The sequence below is a fragment of the Heloderma suspectum genome, chromosome 1, assembly GCF_057233095.1.
Source record: "Heloderma suspectum isolate Gila_16-S chromosome 1, 16-S_ref, whole genome shotgun sequence".
Taxonomy (NCBI): Eukaryota; Metazoa; Chordata; class Lepidosauria; order Squamata; family Helodermatidae; genus Heloderma; species Heloderma suspectum.
In genome coordinates, this window is record NC_139458.1 from 162,135,751 (window position 1) to 162,156,764 (window position 21,014).

At 39.4% G+C, this 21,014-nt stretch overlaps 2 protein-coding genes across 15 annotated transcripts in view; one reads left to right on the forward strand and one right to left on the reverse strand.

Annotated features, from left to right (window-relative positions):
- Nucleotides 1–18,388, forward strand: part of MGAT5 (alpha-1,6-mannosylglycoprotein 6-beta-N-acetylglucosaminyltransferase) — a 197,722-nt gene extending 179,334 nt beyond the window's left edge. For all 9 annotated transcript variants that reach the window (XM_084808742.1, XM_084808752.1, XM_084808717.1 and 6 more), the window contains one exon: nucleotides 2,720–18,388. In XM_084808742.1, coding sequence (XP_084664868.1) covers nucleotides 2,720–2,918 — 199 coding nt within the window. In that variant the 3' untranslated portion in view covers nucleotides 2,919–18,388. The remainder of the gene's footprint in view (nucleotides 1–2,719) is intronic.
- The window catches only part of TMEM163 (transmembrane protein 163), a 171,589-nt gene continuing 152,257 nt past the window's right edge, over nucleotides 1,683–21,014 (reverse strand). Inside the window, exons 7-10 of one of the 6 annotated variants that reach the window (XR_014784207.1) lie at nucleotides 15,918–16,059; nucleotides 15,447–15,550; nucleotides 13,275–13,325; nucleotides 1,683–3,027 (exon numbers count right to left, since the gene is read on the reverse strand). Coding sequence is in view for 2 of the 6 variants with exons in the window: in XM_084808801.1 (XP_084664927.1) it covers nucleotides 15,490–15,550; nucleotides 15,918–16,059 (203 nt within the window). In the remaining 4 variants the exon portion in view is untranslated. Of the gene's footprint in view, nucleotides 3,028–6,125; nucleotides 15,551–15,917; nucleotides 16,060–21,014 lie in introns of those variants that run through there. The other 5 variants (XR_014784206.1, XR_014784204.1, XR_014784193.1 and 2 more) reach the window with 5 other exon arrangements.

Here is a 21,014-nt window from a genome sequence, read left to right on the forward strand (position 1 = left end):
GGCTAATCGAGTTTTGTCAAGAGAACACGCTGATCATAGCAAACCCTCTTTTCCAACAGCACAAGAGGCGACTCTACACATGGACATCCACAGATGGTCAGTATCGAAATCAGATTATGTACTTTGTAGCCAAAGATGGAGAAGCTCTATACAGTCAGTAAAAAGAAGACCTGGAGCTGCCTGTGGTTCAGATCATGAGCTGCTTCTTGCAAAATTTCAGCTTAAATTGAAGAACGTAGGGAAAACCACTAAACCATTCAGATATGACCTAAATCATATCCCTTATGAATATACAGTGGAGGTGAGGAATAGATTTCAGGGATTAGACCTGAGAGACAGAGTGCCTGAGGAACTACGGACGGAGGTCCGTAACATTGTTCAAGAGGCAGCAACTCAATCCATCCCAAAGAAAAAGAAATGCAAGAAAGCCAAGTGGCTGTCTGAGGAGGCTTTACAAGTATCTGAGGAAAGAAGTGAAGCGAAAAGCAAAGGAGAAAGGGGAATATATATCCAACTGAATGCAGAGTTCCAGAGAATAGCAAGGAGAGACAAGAAGGCCTTCTTAAATGAACAATGCAAAGAAATGGAGGAAAACAATAGAATGGGAAAGACTAGAGATCTTTTCAAGAAAATCGGAGATCTCAAGGGAACATTTTGTGTAAAAACGGGCATGATAAAGGACAAAGAAGGCAGGGACCTAACAGAAGCAGAGGAGATTAAGAAGAGGTGGAAAGAATACACAAAAGAACTATACAGGAAAGATCTGAATGTCCCTGATAGCCATGATAGTGCGGTCACTGAACTTGAGCCGGATATCCTAGAGAGTGAAGTCAAGTGGGCCTTAGGAAGCATTAGTAACAACAAAGCTAGCAGACATGACAGTATTCCAGCTGAGCTATTTAAAATCCTAAAAGATGATGCTGTTAAAGTGCTGCACTCAATATGCCAACACATTTGGAACACTCAACAGTGGCCACAAAACTGGAAAAGGTCAGTTTACATACCAATTCCAAAGAAGGGCAATGCCAAAGAGTGTTCAAATTACCGTACAATTGCGCTCATTTCACATGCCAGCAAGGTTATGCTCAAAATCCCACAAGCTAGGCTTCAGCAGTATGCGAACCGAGAACTACCGGAAGTACAAGCTGGGTTCCGAAGAGGCAGAGGAACTAGAGATCAAATTGCCAACATTCGCTGGATCATGGAGAAAGCAAGAGAATTCCAGAAAAACGTCTATTTCTGCTTCATTGACTACGCTAAAGCCTTTGATTGTGTGGATCACAACAAACTCTGGCAAATTCTTAAAGAGATGGGAGTACCAGACCACCTTACCTGTCTCCTGAGAAACCTGTACGAGGGTCAAGAAGCAACAGTAAGAACCGGACATGGAACAACCGATTGGTTCAAAATTGAGAAAGGAGTACAACAAGGCTGCATATTGTCGCCCTGCTTATTTAACTTATATGCAGAGTACATCATGAGAAATGCTGGGTTGGATGAATCACAGGTCGGAATTAAGATTGCCAGGAGAATTATCAACAACCTCCGATATGCAGACGATACCACCCTAATGGCAGAAAGCGAAGAGGATCTCAAGAGCCTCTTGTTGAGGGTGAAAGTGGAGAGTGCAAAAGCTGGTTTGAAACTCAACATTAAAAAAACTAAGATCATGGCATCTGGCCCCATCACTTCCTGGCATATAGAAGGGGAAGAAATGGAAGCAGTGACAGATTTTATTTTCTTGGGCTCCAAGATCACCGCAGACGGTGACTGTAGCCATGAAATTAAAAGACGCTTGCTCCTTGAGAGGAAAGCTATGGCAAACCTAGACAGCATAGTAAGAAGCAGAGACATCACCTTGCCGACAAAGGTCCGCATAATCAAAGCTATGGTTTTCCCAGTAGTATCGTATGGCTGTGAGAGCTGGACTATAAGGAAGGCTGAGCGCCGAAGAATCAATGCTTTTGAACTGTGGTGCTGGAGAAGACTCTTACGAGTCCCCTGGACTGCAAGGAGGTCAAATCAGTCAATCCTGAAGGAAATCAACCCTGACTGCTCATTGGAAGGACAGATACTGAAGCTGAAGCTCCAATATTTTGGCCACCAAATGCGAAGAGAAAACTCCCTGGAAAAGACCCTGATGCTGGGAAGGATTGGAGGCAAAAGGAGAAGGGGATGGCAGAGGATGAGATGGCTAAATAGCATCACCAATGCAATGGATATGAACTTGAGCACACTCCGGGAGAGAGCTGAGGACAGGGAGGCCTGGCGTGCTATGGTCCAGGGGGTCACGAAATGTCGGACATGACTTTACACCTGAACAACAACAACACTAAGTATGACTAGGTCTGGATGCAACTGATGGTGTGATTTTTAGCATTGTAAGTTTGGAAACTAATGGGATCTGCTTACTGACCGGACCATTTTATGTATGAACTAAATGGAAAATTAGAGACAGCTTCTTGAAACATCTTCTATTATATGGCGCAATGCTTTTTTAAATTACTGGGATAATTAGTTGTGAAAGCACTTTTGCAGCCACTTGCAGAAGTGGAATCAAAATATTGGACTGGACTCTTCAGCAAGGATGAAAATGGGGTTTCCTCAAGCAGTAGAAGCTTTGGGCTACTGCAATACCATTGGGTACAAACAGCAGTGCTTGCTAAATTACTGTAAGTGAGCAAATGATGTGGTTCATGTTGCATTTTTTATTTTTCAGATACAGTATCGAATGCAGTACAGTTGAATCTGCAAATGATATTCTGGTCCCATCTTTTGATGAACGGAGAAAGCACTGTGTTTTCCAGGGTGATCTCTTGTTGTTCAGCTGTGCAGGATCTCATCCAAACCACAAAAGAATCTGTCCTTGTAGAGACTACCTTAAAGGACAAGTTGCACTTTGTAAAGACTGTCTATAGCAGCTACTGACATGACTTTGTGGACAAAAGAGCAAGTGGCTTGGAGAGAGCTACTTCCGTTTCTTGCACTTTGCAACTGCAGGCAGAACAATTGCTGAAGAGCAGAAATCTGTACCAAGATGGAACGGATAAGCGATTAAAAAATTCCTCAAATGATCTTTATTTTTTCATAGGTGAGCAACTCCAGTGAAGCTCATGGAGCTCTCTTTCTTTACTTAAGGAGGTGACGAATGACGTTCAACACTTTGTAAGAAGTAAAACAAGAGTTTGGGATATGTTGGACTTATTTTCCCAACAAGTCATTATGATCAACAACTTTTCCAAATATTGTTTCCAGTACAAAACAAAAAAGATCTGGAAAAGATTGGCCAGTGCAGGAAAGACTAACACATATCCAAGGTACACTATTGCTAGGGTTCTCCTGAACTCTAAATAACTGGTGCTGTCCCTGTAAACCTGGGCTACAAGGTAATACAGCTTCTGAATATTTCACCATTGACTGTTGGTTTCTCTCTTATCTGTCACATATTGCAATTATGTCATCCACAGCACTGCTGCAGTCTCAAGATACCCAAGGAAGTAGTTCTATGAACTCGGGGGGTGGGGGGGACGGGACGGTCTGGTGGCTGCCAGAGTAACAAATCCTTTTGGCTTGATAATGTATTATGATTGTGGCATTCATCAGGGCTTAAATTGCCACATAAACATACTATTTAAAATGTATGGCCCTGTCTAGAATTATGAGTGTACTCCTTTTCCTATTCACTCCATGTTTTGTCATAGAGTGGTGACTAGAAATACTGTGTGATCAACACAAAGTGATGTCAGTGGAGCAATATTTTCCTGAATTTGCTGTAAGGTAGTGAAATAGTGGCTGAAATATAAAAATAGAAATGAGGCTGTCATGAAATAATGGCAGAAAAGTGGTCCATCTTGATATATTGTGTAGATTTAAAGCCCTATTATGGGATACAAAAAATAATTGCTACAAAAGAGGAAGACTTCTTTTCTGCAGTCTTCATAGCTAACAAAAAAGTGTGGGTGGGTGGAAGCAGGCCATTTGTGCTATAAATTTAAATTAATCCAGAGTATTGAACTCATATTTTGCTGGTAGACAGGAGATAAGCTCTTCCTTTTAAAAAGAAAGAAATGTACAGTATCTTTTATTTAAAAATATGTTTTTTGCAGCACAACTAACACATCTTCAAATGCACTACTTGTTGATGGCAAAAAAGACATTTGATAGAAAATGAATGCTTCATTTTGCAGCTAGGTCTGAAAGCCACCACAGATTGATAAGAAAAAGTCTTGGAGCATTTTCAATATCTCATCTGTGTATTGTGTCTTTGTTATTTTCTTCCCCATTAAACCTTACTCACTCTTTCTAACTGATGGGTTAATATACACATTTCTATTATTTTTTAATGTATCTTCATGATTTGATATTCACTATTTTACACGGTGAACACTACCATGTCTATTGACATGCCAAAGAACAAATGGGAAAACACGATTCTTGAACAAATTGTTGAGATAAAGAGTTTTTTTAAAAAAACTATCAAATTCTTAATTTTAAAAATACTACATTTATTTTAGTTACATTTAAATTTGATGAAATGTATTTGCAAAAACTATAAACTGTTTTTATTAAGGGACATAATTACAGACCTCGATAAAATCTAGATGATAAGTGTTCCCTTTTTTAAAAATTAAAAGAAAAAAAGTGTTTCATAAATGTTTGAAACATTGGGCAGTATCCCATGTTAGTAATATGTAGAGTAAACCCATTAAGTCCTATCACTTCAATGGGTCTATTCTATGTCAGACTAACATTGGATGCTACACATTTTGTTTTATGTGCATGGAATTAAAAATGAGCAGCGTCTGGCCCAAACACCAGATTAGGATTTGCTGAAATGGCTTTCAAAAAAGGCTTGGATTTCTGTAATGTTAAACTTTTGGAATTTAGGCTTGTGTATGTGAGGTTCTCACACAATTTCAGCCCCACTATTAAAGGCAAGTACATTAGTGCAACAGGAGCCACCCTACGTTTAATTAATATTAAATTACCACTCTTAAACTCTGGCAAACTTATTTGTCACTCTTAATTATGTGGTTTAAGATGTTTGTGATAAAAACAGGATGTCACCAAACTAAACTTGGCATTAAACAAGGCACTGCCAGTTACGGTGGCAGTGAAGCCCTTTGAAAATATTTGTGCTGTAAATACATCTTTGTTCAGATTAGTTTGCCTTTAGTAACTGTGGGCTAATTCCAGTCTAATATTTTTCCTCCGGAAAAGTCTGCCAATGAAGCATCAGTTACAAAGTCCAGGTAAATTTTGTGGGGAAAACTGAGCAGGAGTGGTGAGGAATCTGATCTTTTGCTCCAAGATCTTTCCTCCAACACTAACATGGATTTTGTATTCCAACGCTAAATGCTGTGTGTGCATTTGCCTTCAGACATCATGTCAAGGAGGAAAACATTACATTGGAATAAGCCCCAAGACAAGCATAAGATTTTGTTAGTTTGTTGGTGCAGTCAGCAGTATAGGTCTTTTAGCAGGGGGTGGATCTGTTAATTCCTAGTCTAGTGACTTGACATAGTGTATGTACATTGGCAACATAACAAAAATGAATGACAGTGTACAGGGAGGGTAGAATTGATAACGTTCTTATATTTCTGCAGAAATTTTAAGCTATCATTGAGAACAGGATCAGACCTTTGATAGGTTCATCCATTTATTTCATAGTTTATTGTTAGCTGCAGTTTTTCTGACAGTAATACACTGCTGATCATGGAAGGGAAATGAATTTGTGTATTTGGCAAAAGCAGCATTTGTGTACTACGAAGACTTGGTAGTGGAACAAAACCTGAAGTTTCAACTAACGATATTGCAGTCAGTACAGGATCCATAGACCTGGCACTTTTTCCAAAAGGCACTTGCATGAAAATACAGAAGCCAATTAGTGTTGTGCCATGTAGTCATCTGTTCTGTAGGCTGGTAGATGAATATTAAGGGGTTAGTTCTTAAGGTGTCATTCATTAAAGCTATACAAATTCATAGATATTTGAGGGAATGCCTTCCTTGGCTAACCTGGATCATTTCCTTAAAGACTAGATGCAGAAACCAGGTATTTCACTTGAGGGTTTTTCAGGAGATCTAAAGGGGACGATTAAGATGGCAAATATTTTTGTCATAGAAAATTCCAGTGCCAAAGCTAAAGTTTTGGCAGATTTTGGTTGTGAATAGACTGGGTTGCAATTCATAAATCTCCCTTAAGTAAAACATGAAAAGCACTCCTCACCAGAACCCACAAGTCTTCATATATCAAAAAATCCTCTTTATTTTACATGTTTATATATATTTTTCTTTGATCCGGTATTTTTAAAAATCTTATATGAGATTACCAAAACTTGAGAGAAGCATTTACATAATTTATTTTTTAAAAAAATTAACATTAAAGACTTGCCTTTGAAAGGTGAAGATTGAATACACTGTTTAAAAATGCCAATAAAAACCTCATTTATTTCATATATGCAAGTTGATTTGCACATCTATGAATAGGTAAGCTTCGAGTATATTTTACATAGTTTTAATAGGTTGCCTTTTTTGTAGTTCATAGAAGTAGTTGTGGTTAGGCGTGGGGTTTTGTTATTTTTACATGGCAACATAAAAACACATTCTGCTAGTATGTGTGCCTTTAATTTTTATTTTAAATAATAGTGTGTTTGGGATGTGGATAATGCCTCAACAACTGTAATGAAACACTAATTTGAGGATTAATATACTTTATGTAAATATTAAGTCTCATGAATTTGGAAGAGTATTTTCTACTGGAAGATGACAAAGGTGTCGAAGCAAATAACCTTCCACAACCTGCAACAAGTCAATGCTGCCTATTGACATTTGTACTTGAATGTTTGTGTCTAACCACAATGCACTTACACGACTCATTATTTATATGACATCTCAGCAAAGGAGGAGAGACGGAATATAGTTGCCTGATGCCCAGTTGATTGATGTACGGTTTGGTGGTGTAATTTTAAAGCCCAAAGTGAAAGGAAATGGTCATGCCCAGCCCCAGAAAATTAGAAATGGAAATTGGTAGCTATTGATTGGTGCCCTGAATTTAAAAATAAAAGTACAGCATCCTCTTCTACAAATCACTAGTGCTTTGTGAGTTGGCAAAATCTTTCAGAGTAAGAGAGTTATTTTGTCAGAGAGAATGATGCTCTTATCAACCATACATCTTCACAGATAGGGAAGCACTCCTGTTATCCTCTTCCTTGAACTTGAGGCACATCCTCCCTTTTTGGTAATTAGCAAAACACTATTTTGGGTTTATTCTAGTGCCTCAGGAGTTTGTTTGTTTGTTTTTCAGCTTAGTGAGGGGTGAGCTTTACCACATGAGCACTCCAGAAGCTGTTTAGAAAGAGAGAGCAGATGACCAAGGCCCTCCCTCCCAATGACTTTTTTTAGTAATGTGTTTTTTCTGAGAAGAATGTGCGCTTCCCCATCCCTGTAGTATTAGCGGACATAGCTTTCACTGTTCACACACTATTGTAGAACCAGGTTTAGCAAGAGCCAGGGAGTGGCAACCTAACCCCCCTGAAGTAGTTACACAGAGGTTGCTGTTTCGGGTTTGGTTTTGTTTTTAAAGAAATGCTATAGAAAATATTCTGGGATAAACGTATGTCCACATTTAGTGACACTCATCCTTCAAGTAGCTTTAGGCCTCCTTGCTTTTGCAAATTGCCACTGAGAGCCATTGCCTATTAACTTGGCCACACCAGCTCCTATGTTACTTCCTCAACATGACTCTGTTTATAGGGCTGTTCCACATGGAAGATTTTGAGTGAATAAACAGGCCTATATTTATTTCTGTGAAACATCTATGGAAACTTCCATTTCTATTGAGGTAATAAATTAACATGTATTTAACATTGTAATAATCCCATGAAGTGTTCTATCTTGATGGCCTTAATGGTTGTCTAGTAGGCTTTCTACTTCTGCTTTTTTTGAAAATGTATTTGGACACAATTCAGAGGGAGTTTGCCGCAATCATGGTTGAGTAACCTAAATACATTGTTAAACACTTTATTTAGGGCGCAATCGTATGGCCGCAAGTCAGCAGCTAGGCAGCCGTAGGATAGGTTGATTCCCAGTGAACCGACTGCTATCCCCTCCCACACCACCTCATAGGGAGCATGGATTGGCCCAGCGCTTAGAAGAGCAGTGCGGAGTGGCAAAAATGGGGCATTCCCAGGGGCGGGGCGGAGAGGTCCCACGGCTAGACAGCCAAAATTGGCTGTCTAACTGCGAAAGCAGGGTGGGGGGAGCAAGGAGGAGATCCGCTCCTCATCGCTCCTCCCACCCTGGGTCGGAGGTGACCGTCGATCCAGATAGGATTGCTCCCTTTAAGTAGCTTCTGGATGCAAGCTAGAATTACTCGAGGTACCCTTATTTTATTTTATTTTAATATAGATTTTATTTTGTATCCCTGTTAGAAGTAGTATCCTTCCCCTAACCAGTGCCTTTATTTTTGTATTGTTTACTTTTTAAAGTTGATACGATGCAGGTGACATTTTAAAAACAACCCTCTTCCAAATCTTTTTAGTTGTAACTGAAGTTAAGAATAAAAAAGAGTATTCATGTTTGCAGTACAGAAAATGTTAATCTATGACTGTGTATCTATCCCTTCCCTGAGGGGCTTAGTACTAAGCAACTGTGATGGGCTATATTAGAATGACATAAAAAGGAATAGGTTTCACATAATACTATATCATAGCCTGCAGACTTTAATACTTTTTTTTTTTTTTACAAAGCATACAAATGGCTGTGAGAGTAATCATCCTAATTACATTTAGCAGGTTTATATTCTAAGTCACAGGTTCTCAAACTGTGGTTCATGGACCACTGGTGGTCCATAAGCTCCATTCAGCTCGTCCATGGTAAGATGGCAGAAGAGTCAAAAGCTATACCTGGGCCTCCACTTGATTTTTTTTTCTCTCTCACCGAGAGACTATTTTGACAAGTCCAATTTCCCCTAAAAGTTTGCTATTAAAGAGGCCCCTTCTCTGCAGTCTAGTGTACAGCCTGTGATTTTCATAATAGAGTCTTGCATTTAACAATAATGCTGGTGCTGAAGAAAAATGCTTGTTTTTCTTCATATGTAAACCCAAAAGTACATCCGTTGCATTATAAATGCAAGATTATGACTATTAAAATGAGTTATGTACGGCTTTGGCTAGTAAAACAAAACAAAAAAAGTGGTCAGGACAGATAATTTTAGGACAATAATTTTCAAGTGGCCCATGTAAAAAAAAGATCATTTGAGAACCACAGTTCTAGATAACTCTCCTGTTAATTATGTTTAGTTATTAGCACCACCACCACTTTTACAGCTACTAAAGATTCATTTGAATTGTTATCCTAGATAGTACTATGCAGTGAGACAAAATGAAACTCATTTAAGAAGCTTGTGTACATGGAGAGAAAGAGATGCTCAACTGCAAGTTGCTCTGAGAGTGTTCCAGCCTTAAAGGTGGCCTAAAAATGTTAAATAAAAATATAAATAAATATAACATTAAAACACAGTTTGTACTAACCATAATTAAGAAGCAACAATGCAGTATGAGCTCACAGATGTATATCAGGGAAATATATCTTAGAGTAGCTTATATGATTGTAACTCCACTCCTGTCTCCATGGTGCAGCAGCCTGCTACAGCAAAACAACGGCCCTAACCGTGGTTTGGCAATGGTCTGTACATTCAGATATAACTGTCCTTATTCTATTCATTGATGGTGAAGGACAGAGATTGGTTTCCAGCTACCTTGAATTAAATCTCCCATTATATTCCCTCCACAATGAGGGCAGCTCAACTTGCAACAAACCTTTGTTATAAATACTTGATCTTAAACTGGGCATTTTATCCATTATAGTCATGAGTCCCAACTCTCTGAATCCTATTTTCCTGTCATACTGCCTTCAAAACCATATTTTTATTATTTAGATATTAAGGATGATATCCAACACTGTGCAAGCAGATTTCTTCTTGTGCAATAGAACATTCCCATTCTCTCCTCTCCATGAAGGACACTGTGCCCGCCAAAATCTGCTCTGGAGAATTACTCAACTCTCCAGAGCTGATTTGGGGGGTGGGGGCTGTGGAGGGGAATCCATTCTGCTGATGGATACAATACTGTCTGGGGATAATGCTAGCTGGATACCTCCCATAGGATTCATTTGTTCATCCACTGTATATATGTGTATCTCTGTATGTTAGTCTATTAAAACTGCTATTACTTGATAGCCTTCTGTTGTACTAATTTCTCACTTGACTATTCATGACTTTTAATCAGTTTTACATTTATTGAAGCGATTTCTGTTTTGTAAAGCAGAACTCCTACACTGATTGGGGCCCATATTTCCTTATAGATTATCCTTCTCCCGTAACAGCTATCAAGATTTTTATGGTAACTAAAAGTGCCGTTCAGTGCTAGCAAGTGCAGGCAGAGCACCCTCGGTGGATCCCCCTAAGGTGGAAGGAGCAGGACATGCAGACTAAGAATTTCTACATTTCATCTTCTTGAATACTCTCTGCAAAGTGGAAAAGATAGTAGTGGCCCCTCTGCTGGTCTTTGGACCCTGGCAAACAGCCAACCTTCCCTCCCTGTAGAGCTGGCCCTAGTGGCATTCCCACTTTATTCATCCATGTACAGCATTAAAACCGCATGGGCACAGAGACACATTCTCTGGATCTGTCCCACCACTCTAGAATTCTCTTCAAGGAGAGCAACTTTTCAAAACATAATTGTGGAAGAATGTCCAGAAGTATGTGTACTCCCAACACATACCAATAATTTGTGGCAAATCAACCGCCTTCCTTTCTCTAGTCACATTTACAAGGCTTCTTAAGAGGCTTGTTGAAGATGAAGCCTGTCTAGAAATGATTTAGACTGGTTTTTAACACCCAGGATTAAGCAGGATGTTATAATTTGTGTTGGACATTATGTGTTTGGTGTTGGCATTCTTAACTATCACCTACCCCAAGCCTACTAAAACAGAAACTGATAATGTGATAAAAGATAAAAAGGTGGGTCAGACCATACATCACATGTGACTAGCAGAATAACTCATGCCTCCAGTGTGAAAAGAACAGTTCAGACACCTGTCTCTCGCCTCAAGTAATGCCCACCTTCCATCTGCCATAAATGTTTGAATTTTACTGTTCAGTATTTTATCTAATTTAGCTTTCCTGAATCTGTTGTCCACCAGATCTTTTGGACTATAACTCCCAGCATTCTTGACCATTGGCCATGCTGACCGGGGCTGATGGGAGTCCAAAACACCTGGAGGGCACCAAGTTGGGAAAAGTTGATATAATTTGTTTCTTGTATCCTTGGGATTTGGTTCATTACCTCAGGCAGATTGTCCTGGATGCAGAAAGCTTTGTCTCTTATTATTATTATTGTAACTCAAAATGTAAATGTTTTCCGTATCTATTCATTCTTCACACTGTCAGTCACCTATGGGTGTAAAAAAAGAAAAGAAACATTTCCCATGGCAAAGACTTTTGAACCTAATACTATTGTGTAATAAATGGACTGTATAAACTATTAGTAAGGTGAGACAATTCTGTATTGCAAATGTTAAAGTGTGTGTATGTGTATATATTATGCTATAGAAATAGATAGTATATACAAGATGGATATATATTAGTATAATCTCTTGACTGCTTATTCAGGATATTGAATGATGCTACTTAATTACATGCCCTGTCATTTTATATTTATAAACTTAATTTCCTGGATATTGAAGTGTGCGTGTGGATATATAAACACGCACACATGACGGTACCAGCCCTATTTGTAATTATGAATATACTCTGAAGTATACTCTGAAGTAAGGATTGCTACTAAGTGGTGGGTAGACTGACGTTTGCCCTGGCCTGTTAGAACAATAATTATGGAAGTGATTTTTTTTTAAATGAAACTGTTAATATGCTAGAGACCTCAGGTGTCTATAGCACTGTGTAAGTTGCTAGTTCCAGTCGCTCAAGGATCATTTAGGCTTTTTCTTAAACTAGAGGGCCCTCCCCCAGTACCACAGGGCAAACTGGAGGTTCAATAGGAGTTTCAATAATAGTTTGTATTATGGTTAAAGGTATAACTTTTCAAAGAAAAAAAACCCCTTAAATTCCAACCCGTTGTTTGAATTTAAGACTCCTTTTCTACAAACGTGTTCCTATGGTTTTTGCTACACTAATCTGAGTGAGTGCAAATTCTTCTGCCTACTGCTTATTCCTGGTAGCACGTTTATGTAATGCACTAATAATGTCCTGCTGGACTGGGCGATAAAACCAATTGCAGTGGCAACTGGTGTTAATGGTACATGTTAAAGTAATTACATAGCTCTTTGAAACCCTGCCTCTAATGTGGAAACATCCTGTTTTAATTTCAGTTTTCCTAAACCAGTAATCTGCCAGCAGTAAAGGTCTGGTTACAAAATGAAGTTCATCCCTGCTTACTAGGTATCCTGTTCCTTTTAATGGAGGAACCAGTGTCACACAAATATGCATGCACCGTACTAGCCTCTTGATTAAAGTGAGTAGAAGCAGTCCATACACACAGGTCAAGATTGCTGAAGTTGAGTACTGGCTACTAAAGGAAAAAAAATTGTAAAAACAATAAATATAAGTACTAGTGGTCAGCTGAGTAACAGGGAGGATTTAATATGTATTTTAAATTTAACTGATTCTGTTCCAAAAGCACTACTTAAAAAAAAAATACATGCTTGAAATTTTATTTTTTTATTTCCTAAATTGTGTTCCACTATATTTTGTTCAGGCAGCTTGTTTCACAGCAAGTATAACTGTCAAATTAGAGCTTTAATAACAGCAGAAACCTAGAACTAAGGTGTAAATGTCTGTATTTTCATGGCTGACAAAAATGCTTTGTTTTCACTGTTGTAGGGAAAACTAGGGAGAATATTATTTTTCAATAAACCTTTTAGTGTGTGACTAAGTTTTGTTTGCTATTGTCTCCTCCTCCTCCCCTCCCCCCCGGGGGGGGGGGACTTGAAGAGAAATTCACTCCACAAATTAATGCTATTAGATTATACTATACTTTATCACTGAGAGCCCAAACATTATTTTTAAGGATAAGTTTAGATTTTCCTAAGACACTGTTTAGAACATAGGATGCTAAAAATGCAAACTTCCCTTCCCCTCAGAAATTGAGTATTTTCTTGTTTAGACTGAGTTTCCAGATGCCATAACAGCAGTATATCTTGGGTCATTATAACAGATATTCTCCTGCTATGACAAAGATTGAGGAGATCACCTTTACCCGCATGGGTGTGATTGTTGGTGGATGGTTCTTGCCATAAGCTTTGTTTGCCTGAAACAGAAAGATGGTAGAGATAATTACAACTTCTTGTATTTATGTGCCAGGTATGAATATCTGATGTGTTGCCTGTAATGTGTTTAAACATGTCAAAAACATATGGTTTTGATCCTAGGTTTTTGCTTCTTGAACAGAAAAAGCTTCTATTTATGGAAGAAGAGTTGTGCTCACGAAAGAACCTCTACCTTGAATAGAAAACAGGCTGGCCAGTAACTTACCATAACTTGGATCCTAAGGTCTTTACTGTTGATAGACCCTCTGTAGAAAAATACTTCCATGACCACGGCCCCAAAAACATTGTGACTGTAGTGGACTGGATCATGCCCAATGTGTTAATGCAGTAGGGCTTTTAAAAAAATAGGGCATAGTCATTCAAGAGATTGCACAGAATGAAAACACACATACTGCTACTTTATTAGAAGGCTACTTGCTTTTTCTCTGAGGTTTGAAGAGTGATGTGGATCATGATGTTCATATGGTAACAACTCCAAACAAGTGACTCTTCCTATACAGACAGTACAATTAAATAAAAGGATTGTACCACCTCAGAGCCTTTGAACTGCATTTTTAAAAAAAAAATATATAAAAATTTCTAACATCAGTCTCATGTTTTGAGTTCTGCACAGGTAATGACTCTGCCCAATGTGCAAGCAACAAATGAACAGAAGTAGGGTGCGAAAAGCTCTATTGCTAGATGCTAAATTTCAGACTTTATCCAATAGATGACTAGATGTGAAACTATATTCCACATTGTTTATTACCATGGAAACTGCACAGTACCTGGAAAACCTTCTCATTTTTGCCAGGTACTAAAGGCTGCTTTGACCTCTTTGAAAATGTACTGTCTTCAAAACAGCAGAGCTATGAAGACATGTTAACCATGTAGTAAAAATCAAAACATAATATACTTACCATGCATTAAACTTATGCAGAAAGGCTTCACATCTGAAAAATGGGAGCAGTAACCTGCCTATTTCAGTGGACTTCTGTACAGGAAGACTTTTTCAGTTTAATGTACTATCTACAAGATTTTGTAAAAGGTTAATTACAGGTACTGTATAAAATAGGTAACACCTTTATTGATTATACATTATGGGAGCTGGAATTTGTAAATCCAGGTGTTAAATTACATAATATGGTGGGTAGAACATGAATACCTACAGCATAGCCTAATTCTTCACAGCTAGAAAGCTTCTATCAGCTTGAAACCATCACTCTTTTACTTTTACCAGACAACAAGACACCTGTGTGTTTAGCCATACATACTGCTACATAAGTGCATAATACAATCAAAGACATATAATCAAATCTCACTCTTACATTTTTTGGCTTTTGCCTGTATATTAACTCCTTGTGCTTATTTTGTCCGTGCAGCTTAATATACTGTATGTGTTGCTTGATATATACTGTACGTGTTTCAGATAATTTTATAAAACAGTATGAAATAGAACCAGGTTGTTGGAATCTGCGAGAACTAAGCAGTTTGAGGGGGGAAGGGGTGGTTATTGAGGGTATCATTTGCTGTAGGGGGAAAAATAATTCCATGCATCAAGTGATGTCTCTTGGCATCCATAACGTAAGTACAATATGCCATTGCGTTCTGTGTAGAGGACACCAGAGAGAGACTGAGGTATTGCCATTCTGATATGTTGATGGCAACAAAACTAAATGTCATCTCTTACCTCTATCTGATAGAGTAGTCCCTTGCCTCTGGAAGCTCCTGCTACAACATATCTGTTACTCTCTAAGGTGCCCCAGTAAGATACTACTGTAGATAAAAGGTACTGTATACTGTAGACAAAGACACTGTAGATAAAAGATACCTTTTTAGAATTTGGCCCTTTCTACAGGCAGCTGTTAAGTGTCTTTAAGAACTGTGATTACCTCAGAAGAAAAAACATGGCAGCTGGATTAGAATTATGAACTCTTGTTCATTTCTATTGCTGCACAAGAAAGAAAAAATGCTGCTTTTGCCAAGATCTAAGTAGTGCACATATTTGCCTATGTATAGAGACTTCCCCTTGAAAGATAATGTAAAAAGAAACTATACCATGAGAAAACAAGTACAATCTTGTAAATATGATTGGCACCACTTGCCAGGATGTAGGATGTTACCGAATTTTGCAGGATGTATTCAGTCCATGTAGCTGAGCTGTCTTTACTCAAACATTTCATAATGACGTGTTTGCCGTACACGAGGGACCATGTCCATAAGCAGCCTGGAAATGAAAGCACATGCCAATCAAGGATAATAGTCATATGTAGCAAGCAGAAAACCATGGATAGCAGTGCTAGATGTTCTTGAGGGTGTTCCTTTGTATTCTTTCTCCAGAGCTCACCTACCCCAAAGTGGATCTTACCAGGTGTTATGAATGCTAAGTCATGCAATACATTTCTTAACCAACAAAACTTTGTAATAATGAGTTAGTAAGATCAATAGTAGTTTCAATAGTAAAAACTGAACTGCTGTATGTATGTATAGGAGGCTCCATGTCTCATCCGACATGACAGACAGGGAATGGATTGTTACGGTACCTGTTCAGCATGCAAATACAAAGTAAAAACAAAATAAGCAATTGCACTCACTTGGCTCCATAGGTAAATATTGTAAGTCCAATTAGAACTCCTATACTTCCATCCAGGTACCAAACAGCAGCATTGTGTTTAAAAACTTCTGCGCTTAGAAGGATAGAGAATCCCATTATTCCTCCTACCAGAGAGTTGAAACCTGAGATGGAAAGTATAAATTAAGACTTCATCCTCTGCTCCTGTTAGCAAGGACTAAGGAGCAACCAGTACTCCAGAACCCAGACAGACTGCACATGACAGTAAAGAAAGTCCATTAAATGTTTCATTATACCATTACAAGTTTGTGGTTCCAATCCTTTGTTAAGCTTAATGCTTAAAGTAAAACAACAAACAAGGTTAACCTCAAAGCCTGAAGAAGCAAACACGGTTAAAAAAAATGGTTTAACCATCTATGCAGAAAATTCTGACTTGTGTCACTTGGTTGCCTAATCCTCTTTCCCACCACCACCACCACACCACATATGGTTTATACTTTAAAAAGGAGGAAGTGCCAAATCAGAAGACAAAGTATTAATTTACAACTAAGCAAGAATCACTTGACTTTGTTGTTTTCCTACCAGCTGGGCTGGGATCAGATCATTCCCCATTCATTTTGTTCTGCCATATCCTAAAAGTCATCTTGTCATGACAGCATGATATCCCAATCTCCCAGCCTGCCCCCCACCCCAGTTCCTGTTGGCCCATTGATGGTCCTCATCATTTGCAGTTGCTAACTTAATGCATTTGTTTATACAAAAGCTCAGCCATATGCAGCATTTTTATTTATTTTTGTTTAATTATCAGACTATAATGCACTGATAGGCTGCATTCAGACATAATACTAAACCATGGATTAGCATTATGGCAATGCAGCCATAGTGTAGGTTCTTTGGGAGTATACGAAGTTCTGTGGGTTGACTTGTACAGACCATCTGCTTTCCAGAAGGAACAGCAGTGGCTGCACTAACACTGCAGCAGACCCAATCCTGCAGAGATAATGTGACAGCTGTGCAAATATGGCAAAGGAGAAGGATGAAGCTTGTTGCCAAGGAAAAGCCTATCCTTTTAAAAACAAACAACTCATACTCTTATGGTTGTTAGGAGAATGCACACTCTTTAAAGAAAAACACACATTAAAAGAAGAAAGTGTACTGAAGTGATGCTGTAAGAAAAAGGGTAGCTCCGCTTTTCCGTTTTTTAAAAAATGGCCTGGAATCTAAGGGTTCGCCCCATGCAATCCACCAGAGGCTTCCTACCGGTGACTTACACCAATTCCCCTTCCCTTCCTGCCACCATCCCATTACCTTTAGGAGCAAATGGGGGAGGACAGAGGACTGCAGGGGAAAAGAGAATCAGCTAAAATCACTACACCACTGGCAGAAATGTCCTGTGAGTGGAGTTCCACTCTTGCCAACTCAGGTTTCAGCATTCGGTAAACAATTACATGAGCAGTTGCGCAGTAGGGCAGAGAAGCACTCCTACTAAAAAGCATTAAAATATGTCTTGGAATCAAATGTAATCTTTTTAAAAGGCCCAAGTATCTCTGGGCTGGAAAGAGGAATCTAATGTCTACAACTTGTCATCAATGATGTCGCTGCAACTATCCAAGAGGTTTCAATGTCAGCTGCACATGTTACAACAGCTCAATTACAATGAGATAGCAATGTGGTGAGGGAGAAACCCATTTTGCCAGCAACTTCTACTTTCATGTGAATGCTGGATTCTGAGCATTGGTTATTTTTTTAATGAGCTACAAGGGCACCATCATCTCATAAAAACCAATGAAATCCCAAAGAAAACTGATTATACTTCAGCTTTGTTTTTCAGGTTCTGGCCACAAGATGTCAGTCTGATCACATCTCACACAAGCTACTGACAACCTTAAGATTGGCTGCTGCTTCTACAATTTCTTGTGGGGGAGGGGGGAAGAATGCTAAAATAAAGGCATAATTTACTCATTTATTGCACACAGACCACATAAGAACATAAGAAGATGCTGGATCAGACCAAGGGTCCATCTAGTCCAGCATTCTGTTCACACAGTGGCCAACCAGCTGTCGACTAGGAACCCACAAGCAGGGTATGAGTGCAACAGCACCCTCCCACCCATGTTCCCCAGCAACTGGTATACATAGGCTCACTGCATCTGGTACTGGAGGGTGGCATATAGCCATCAAGACTAGTAGCCACTGATAGCCTTTTCCTCCAGGAATTTGTCCAGCCCCCTTTCAAAGCCAACCAAATTGATGGCCATCACTACTTCCTATGGTAGCGAATTCCATAGGTGAACTATGCACTGTGTGAAGAAGTAAGTACTTCTTTTTATCTGTCCTGAATCTCCCACCAATTAGCTTCATAGTATGACCCTGGGTTCTAGTATTTTGAGAGAGGGAGGAAAATCTTGCCCTATCCACATTCTCTACACCATGCATAATTTTGTACACCTCTATCATGCCTCCCCTTACCCTCCTTTTTTCCAAGCTAAACAATCCCAGCTATTGTAACCTTCTGTCATAGGGAAGATGCTCCAGCCCCTTGATCATTTTAGCTGCCATTTTCTGCACTTTTTTCCAGCTCTACAGTATCTTTTTAAGGTGTGGTGACCAGAACTGTACACAGTATTCCACTTGTGGTCACACCATAGATTTGTATGGGGTGTTAGTATGATATTGGCAGTTTTATTCTCAATTCCTTTTCTAATTATGCCTAACATGGAGTTTGCCTTTTTCACAGAGGCTGCACACTAGGTCTGACATCTTCATTGAGCTGTCCACCATAACCCCAAGATCTCTTTTCTTGTCGGTCAGCGCTAGCTCAGATCCCATCAGGCTATACTTGAAGTTGAGATTTTTTGTCCCAACATACATCACTTTACACTTGCTTACATTGAACGACATTTACTATTTTGATGCCCTTTGGAGAAATCCTTTTGGAGCTCTTCACAATCCCTGTTTTAACCACCTTAAATAATGTGGTGTCATCTGCAAACTTGGCCACTTCACTGTTCACTCCTAATTCCAGGTCATTTATGAACAGGTTGAAAAGCATTGGTCCTAATACAGATCTATGTTTTCCCTGGATGTTGTGCGACCATTATGGTTATATCACATTTTCCCAGCACTCAATATTTAGTGCAGGGGTGGGCAACATTTCTTCTTGTCAGGGCCGCATTCCCTTATAGGTAATCTGTTGGGGGTCATATGTCAGCGGTGGGTGGGGACAAAACCAATTGTGGGCAGGGCCAGAGCTAAAAGTAGGTGGATCACCTCATTTCTCTTTCTTTCACTTTCTTTTCCCTCTCTTTCTGTCCCCTCCTTTTCTCTTCCTTTCCAGCCAGTGGGTTCCTAGGGCAAAGGGACAGATTGCTCTTGCCAGAGATCTGAACAGATTGCACACGGAGAGTTTTTGAAATGTGGCTGAAGACTACAGGTTACCCGCCCGATAATGCCGGTAAAATGCCAATCTTTTCCAGGATGGTACACCCATTGTTACTGGGTATGCAGGAGAGTCTTGGACAACTCTTGCATTTCTTTAATATAGTTAGTGGTAAGCAATACATCTATGGACTTGAGCACACTCTGGGAGAAAGCGCAGGACAAAAAGGCCTGGCGTGCTATGGTCCCATGGTCACGAAGAGTCAGACACGACTGAACAACTGAACAACAACAACAAGCAATACATCTCCTGTTTAACCATTGTCTTCTTAAGACGGCTGCCTCACTCTTTTCTTCTTTAGTTGTAGGCAGCCTAACTATTCTGTTGAACCAGTGGGTGTTTGCTATGCAGGTATCTTAAAACTATTGGCCAAAGCAACCCTTGCCCTTCATGGATCAAGAAGGGGCAAGCAGATGACAGCTAGGTGCACTGAAATTAATGGTGCTACCATGGTGGGCTTTGCCCACCATGTTGTCATATTCAAACCCACTCTGTTCCAGCACTAGCCCTGGCCTGGCTGTGCCATCAGTTTTCATCAATGTCCCCACTCTGTCATTTTATTTACGGCAAGGCTCCAGGGTTGGTGGGGGTTTTATACAGCTCCAGCAGCATCTGATGATAGCAACTGGATCTGAAAGGGTAGAATCAAACCTTAAACGTGGAGGCTACTGGAAACAATTGCTCATGATGACAGCCCAACTAGGGAGTCCTAATTCTTGAAAGCCATTCACTACAAGAACATGGGGAGTCTTCATGTGAAATCACGGGTAAAGTTCTACCCCTACTGGAGTCCACTAGGCTCTGCCTCCTGCCCCACTGCAGGCTCCATCCTGGTCCTTCCCAGGTACCAGAATAATATATGTTAAATAGAGAACACTGGAGGGCGCAGAATATGGCACCTTACTTAGACTATATTTACACAAATTGAAACAATTACCTGAATAAGACTAAATACCTGAGAAGTAGTCTGCAGACTTCAAACAAAAATCTTTCACATCAAAGAAAATGTTGGGTTCTCGTTAATGGAGTTTAAAGAAACTTGCAATTCTACAGGCTGGCACAGCAAATTACTAGGAAACAGAAAACTGCCTACAAATGCAAACTCAGCTTGGCCAACTACTGCTGCTACCCCCTCACTATATGGCTAGCTTGTGGGTGGGAATCTCATTGTCCCAAATTCCACTAAACCGAAATATACAAAACTATAGAAATCTGTGCTTAGCATTATTTGACTAAAATAGCTGAAACACACAGAGCACAGCCAGCCAGCTAATTACAGACTTCAGTCCCTAATTTTGCTAATGAAAAAGATCAGCTGCAATGCAATTATCACAAGGATATAATTAAAGGAAGGGAAGGTAAACTTCTCAGCTATTTGCAAAGGATAGGACTGGTTAAGAACACTGGTCTGGTCATTCTGATGTATAGAAAAAGGTAGAGAAGTGGGGCAAAACATTCCATCTGTCTAATAACTGACCCAGTTTGGACTATGTTAGCTTAATAAGCAAAGATATGATCATGCATTCTGCCTGTGCATGCAGTCCCTTTGTGCGAGCCACAATTAAATCAGCAAGTCTCTAATTAGCCATAGTTTCCTGTTCTATCTGAACCAGACAACTATGGTTATAGGCTTGGGAACTAGCTAGGCTATTCCACAGATCATGGCTAGTTCCAAAGCTG